This window comes from Zophobas morio, unplaced genomic scaffold (assembly GCF_036711695.1).
Source record: "Zophobas morio isolate AGI-343-1 ecotype UQ-CSIRO unplaced genomic scaffold, CSIRO_AGI_Zmor_V1 ptg000021l, whole genome shotgun sequence".
Classification (NCBI taxonomy): Eukaryota; Metazoa; Arthropoda; class Insecta; order Coleoptera; family Tenebrionidae; genus Zophobas; species Zophobas morio.
Window position 1 is genome coordinate 18,090,919 of NW_026972126.1, and position 6,133 is coordinate 18,097,051.

Sequence of the window (6,133 nt, forward strand, 5' to 3'; positions counted from 1 at the left end):
GAAATCTTGATTTGGTACCTGTTGTCGAAATCTGTCTTGTAAAAGTGTTTGTGGACTGTCAGCAACTTTCCAAAAGTTCTATTTTTCAAAATTCCCGTTTCCTGAAATTTTGGGTTTTTTTGACCACCGTCGAAAATTAACTAAAAAGTTTTTTTTTTTGTACATTTACAGAAGTTATTTTGGGCTTCATTTCTTTAAAAATGTCTATGATTTTTTTCAGAATCACAAAAATGAAAGATAAACAATTTTGAGATATTTTAAAAATTTGGTTTTGGAACTAAATATTTCGAAAGCCAGTTGTCGTTTTGACCTCATAGTTGCTTCATTTCTGCTCAGACACGATCTTTTCCATAATATTTGGCCACCTAGTCAACAGCTTATGGAAATCTATGGTCCAGAATTTTTTGAAAATTTTTAAACAATTTTTCCAAAAAGGTCAATTTTTTTAATACGAAGTTTTCCACCTATTTCGACTATCCTCGAAAATTACTTAAACATTTTTTTTGTAGATTTTGAGCTCTAAACGTTATGTTCGGCTTTAATTAAAATTTGTACATTTTTTTAGAATCATTAAAATAAAAGCTAAACAATTTTGTGATATCTATTTTAAAATTTTGGTTTTGGAGCCGAATAGTTCGAAAAGCACTAGACATATTGACTTTGGAATTTTTCACTAATAAAAGTCGAATTTTTGAGCAAACACGTTTTTTTTCATAATTTTGGACCACCTAGATTTTTCGAAATTTTCGACCTTTTTTCGACCAGTTTCAAAAATTACCGAAAGACATTTTTTGATAGATTTTCAGCTACAGAAGTTATTTTCGGCTTCATTTATTCGAAAATTCGTACCATTTTTCCAAAATCACCAAAATGAAAAGTAAACAATTTTTGAGATATTGTAAAAATTTGGATGTGGGCCCAAATATCTCGAAAACCAGTTGCCGTAACGACAATGGATTATTTTCCCCAATAGTCGTATTATTTCTGCTCAAAACACGATTTTTTTAAATAATTTTTGGGCAACTAGTCTTTCCAAAATTGATCCAAATATCCAAAAATTTCGATATTAGTCTGTAATCTTGACCCAGGACCATAAAGACCCTATGTTTTTGGATTCAGCTCGTGGAAATCTACCTTCCAGATCTTTTTTGTATACTTTTAACAAGTTTTTCAAAAAAGTGAATTTTTTAATACAAAATTTTCCACCTTTTTCGACTACCCTCGAAAAATACTTAAATAGTTTCTTTTTTGTTTGTAGATTTTGAGCTTTAAAAGTTATGTTCGGCCTCATTTCTTCGAAAATTTTTACCATTTTATCGGAATCCTAAAAAGAAAAGGTAAACAATTTTGTAACATCGATTTTAAAAATTTGGCTATGGACCCGAATATTTCGAAAACCAGTGGTTTTTTCACTAATAGACGTCGAATTTCTGTGCCAATTGCTTTAAATACTTTGGTCCTTAACAAAATTTTGTAAAGTTGCCTAAAATTTTGATTCAGGATTCAGCTCATGGAAACCTATTTTCCAGATTTTTTTTCTAGACTTTAAAAAAATTTTTACAAAAAGGTAAATTTTTTTATATGAAATTTTTCACCTTTTTTCAATTACCCTCGAAAATTACCCAATTGAGATATTTTGAAAATTCGGCTTTGGGTCCAAAAATTTCGTAAACCATTAGGCGTATTGAGTTTGGATTTTTCACTGAAAGACGTCGCATTTCTGCCACCTAATTTTTCCGAAATTACTCTAGATACTTAGGTCTTCTACAAAAATCTACGATTAGTCTGGAATTTTGGATATTCGACTTTTCCAAAAATTCTATTTTTCAAAATTCCGGTTTTATCAAATTTTGGATTTTTTCGATCACTTTTCCAGAATCGCCAAAAATGAAACAGAAGCCATATTAACTTTGGATTATTTTCCATAATACTTCTTCAGAATTTTCTAAAAATTCGTACAATTTTTAGAAACTTACCAAACTGAAAGATAAACAATTTTGAGGTATTTTCAAAAAAAATTGGCTTGGGTCAGAATATTTCGAAAACAAGTAGCTGTATTGACTGTTTTTTTTTTTATAATTTTTGACCACCTAATTTTTCGGAAATTGCTCTAAATACTTAGGTTCTTAACAAAAATCTACGATTAGTCTGAAATTTTGGATATTCGTCTGAAATTTTGATTTGGGGAGAAAATTGTCTGTGGACTTAAAGCAACTTTTCCAAAATATCTGTTTTTCAATACTCGTATTTTATGAAATTTTCGATCTTTTTTCGACTACTGAAATTAAGAATAAATAATTTTGACGTCTATACAAAAAAAAAATAGAAATTAGTATTAGTGTTATTTCTGTGTGATTGACTGTGGAAATTATAAAATACTACTCACACGTAATGGCCATTAATTACATTTGGCTGCTGCTCGTGTATCAAACTTTATTCTCGTGAATAATTGCCATTATTACACACTCGTAACCAATAATATTAATAATTCCATAAATTTAAACAACTATTAACATCATGAACCGGAATTTCAACGCCCATTCACCACAATACAATCAATCCTTCCCCCAATTCCCGCCATAAACCTGACACCTTTTTTTTTAAACACGATCGCCAAAAATGAGCGATAAAACCACCAGACAAAGTATCAATTCAATCATCAATTACCATTGCTTATTTACTCGAAACGTAAATATTTTCTCTAAAATTTGTTAAACACAGATAATCCCTCGAGGAGGTCCGAGTATCAATTTAGCGCGATAATCGCGTAATACACTCCAAAGAATCGTAACTTTGAAACAATTTGACCTATGACCGCTCGTATACGATATTGTTTGTTTGTATTTCAGCACGAAAGACTAAATAATAGCCGACCTTGAAGCCCAAAAGGGTTCAAAACGAGTTTTTTCAAAATTATTTTTCAAAAAAAAAAGTTCAAAAAAATTGCTAGCCTAAAAAAGGTAGTCAGTATGTTTACTGGAAGGAACTAAAAAGATGATGCAACTTGGCGCGAGTCGAGGAGATACTTTTAAAACACTTAGTACCGGTACTAAAAAAATCTAATAGTAATTAATATATTGTGTCAAAAACATTTCCTAGAACCTTTTTTTTCTATTCAGAGTACTGGTGTGACTAATGCCAGACATTTTTTTGCAATTTATACATCACTACAACTCTCAGACAAAAATGAGTTCAACTCATCACGAGAACAAAGCGATTTATTAGACGTTTTATCATCCAGTGTGCATGACTTAATGGTCACATCGGTCTCATCATGCAAAAAAACGGAAGCGAACCACGACTGGCCGGAGGTCACTTGATATTCTTGTAGAGGGGCTAGCCAATTTTGTATAAAAGGACTCTAGTACTACCCAGCAGACACAGTTTGGTACTACAACAAACATGAGGTTCGCCGTCTTAGCACTCCTTGCAGGGTTGTGCGCCCTGGGCTCGTCCTACCCCCAGCAGCAACAAATCAGTCAGTACCACAGTACCATTTGTACATCTTCAATCTAACCTACTCTTAATTTCGTTATAGATGACAAACAGTTTCTGGAGAGACAGCGAGATGTTCTTCGTTTGTTCCGGTACGTCAACCAACCCAGCTACTTCAAGGAGTACGTCCAAGTAGGACAGAACTACAACATCAGTGAGCACCAAAACGACTACACTGTAAGTTATAAATTTAAATTCGTTTCGGGCATAATCATTTTTCCTGAATTAGAACCCTCAAGTGGCTCAGTACTACTACCAAATCTACCAGTACGGGTTGCTTCCAAGGGGGCAGGTCTTTTCCATTTTCTACCAAGAGCAGCTGCAGCAAGCCATTGCTTTGTACCGACTCTTCTACGCCGCCAAAGACTACCAGACTTTCTACAATACAGCAATCTGGGCCCGTCAAAACGTTAACGAAGGTGTCTATTTATACGCACTTAGTGTCGCTATAGTCCATCGCCCGGACACCTACGGAATCGTGCTTCCGCCAATCTACGAAGTTTACCCGTACTACTTCTTCAACAACGAAGTTATCCAACAAGCTTATAGGTACAAGCAACAGTACTACCCACAGAGGCAGCAAAATGAAGGACAAGGTAGCTACAATGGTTACACCATCAATGCGAACTACTCCGGGTACTACTTGAATCTGAACCCTGAACAATCGTTGTCGTACTTCACCGAAGACGTAGGAATTAATTCCTTCTACTACTACTACAACATCTACTACCCGTACTGGTTGGGTGGCCAAGACTTCGACTACTCACATGATCGCCGTGGCGAACTCTTCTACTACGTATACCAACAGATCTTAGCCCGGTACTACCTGGAACGCATCTCCAATGGTTTCGGCGAAATCCCATTCTACAACTGGGAAGTACCATTCCAAACTGGGTACTACCCATCGTTGCAGTACTCGAACGGTTTACCCTTCCCAGTCAGACCCAACTACGCCAACTTGTACGAGTACTTCTACAACTACGGTCAAAGATATGGTAGCAACAGATACGCCTACAGTTACACAAGAGTACAAGATTTCGAGAGAAGAATTCGTGATGCCATTGATAGAGGATACGTCTACACGGTAAAATCACCCAATTTCAACTAACTATATACCTATAATAAAACAATTGCAGCCCGACGGCCAACAAGTCTACTTCAACACCCAAGAAGGCATCAACATCCTCGGAAACCTAATCGAGTCCAACCCAGATTCACCTAACTCTCAGTATTACGGTGCCATCCAAGTCTACGCCCGTCACCTCCTGGGGTACTCCTACCAACCCTTGAACCAGTACCAAGTGGCCCCGTCTGCTTTAGAACACTACGAAACCTCCCTCCGTGACCCAGCTTTCTACCAGTTCTACAAGAGAGTAGTTTTGTTCTTCCAGCTGTACCAATCGAATCTTACATCTTACACCGAACAAGACTTAACCTACCAAGGGGTTGAGGTTACCAATGTCCAGTTTGACCGTCTTGTCACCTTCTTCGACTACTTCTACTCCGATCTTAGCAACGCTGTGTTCGTGACCCCTCAAGAGTACGACACTGACAAGGTCCAAGTGAGAGCTAGGCAGTACCGTCTCAACCACAAAGCTTTCACCTACAGAATCTATGTGAATTCTAACCAAGAACAACAAGCTAGTGTGAGGGTGTACATAGGGCCCAAGTATGACGAATATGGTCGCTATGTCAATTTTACCCAGAATAGACTGAATTTTGTGCACTTTGACCACTTTAGATATAGTTTGCAGAAGGGCGAAAACGTGATTGAACGCAATTCGCGCCAGAGCTACTTCTACCAGAATGATAGAACTAGCTATAGAGAGTTGTACCAGAGAGTACTGGGTGCTTTGGAGGGTAATGGTGCCTTTACTGTCGATTCAAACGAAGCCTATTTTGGTTTCCCTAGAAGGTATTTCTAATTTTGTATTAATTTAATACATGTTGATGTTTGTTTTTGCGCAGATTCCTCTTGCCTAGAGGCAGCTATGGTGGTACCGAGTACCAGTTCTACGTGATCGTGAATCCCTATGTTCCGTATCAACAAGGACAGCAGCAGCAACATAGTCAAGGACAGAAGTTCTACTACCCAAGAGCTGGGTCTGGTGGCCTGTATGTTGATGGTTACCCATTGGGTTATCCGTTTGATCGTCCCATTAGGTTTGATCAAGTTTACTACAACATCCCCAATTCCTACGTCTACAGTGCTAGGATTTATCATAGAGATGTTAGCGATATCAACTCTTCGAATGCTTCAAACCAGTAATTGATAAGTTTGGTCAATATGCAATACTAGTACTCGTATATGTCAAAGCATGAAGTGATTTTGTATTTTAAGGTTAAATAAAGTTGCAACAATATTTTAGTTTTTTTTTGTGGATAGTCAAACAAAAAAAAATCCCCCAAAACTAGTGGTGTAAATAATAAGAAGAAGAAATACTGCTTTTTGAAAAATCGAAATTCGAAAAGTCAAAAAATCAAAACATCAAAAAATCGAAAAATTAAAGATTCAGGAATTGAAAATTTTCCGAAATTGAAATGTTGAAAAATTGAAAAATCCAAAGACCGAGACGACAAGAAATCGAAATTTCAAAAAATCATAAAATCGAAGAATATAAATTTAAATAATCAAAAA

At 36.1% G+C, this 6,133-nt stretch overlaps 1 protein-coding gene across 1 annotated transcript; it reads left to right on the forward strand.

Moving 5' to 3' along the window:
* Nucleotides 1–3,394: 3,394 nt before the first annotated feature.
* Nucleotides 3,395–5,858, forward strand: LOC135132642 (hexamerin-like). The gene is made up of 5 exons (XM_064060789.1): nt 3,395–3,478; nt 3,539–3,672; nt 3,725–4,579; nt 4,632–5,410; nt 5,464–5,858. Exons 1-5 carry the CDS (start codon nt 3,403–3,405, stop codon nt 5,762–5,764), a joined length of 2,145 nt encoding a protein of 714 aa, XP_063916859.1. The 5' UTR covers nt 3,395–3,402; the 3' UTR covers nt 5,765–5,858.
* Nucleotides 5,859–6,133: the final 275 nt, after the last annotated feature.

Bases quoted from the DNA above. Each gene is read 5' to 3' on its own strand.
- LOC135132642 (XM_064060789.1), top strand. From the start codon at position 3,403: ATGAGGTTCGCCGTCTTAGCACTCCTTGCAGGGTTGTGCGCCCTGGGC. The intron at 3,673-3,724 runs GTAAGTTATAAA...TTCCTGAATTAG, and splicing joins AGCACCAAAACGACTACACT to AACCCTCAAGTGGCTCAGTA. The intron at 4,580-4,631 runs GTAAAATCACCC...AAACAATTGCAG, and splicing joins ATAGAGGATACGTCTACACG to CCCGACGGCCAACAAGTCTA.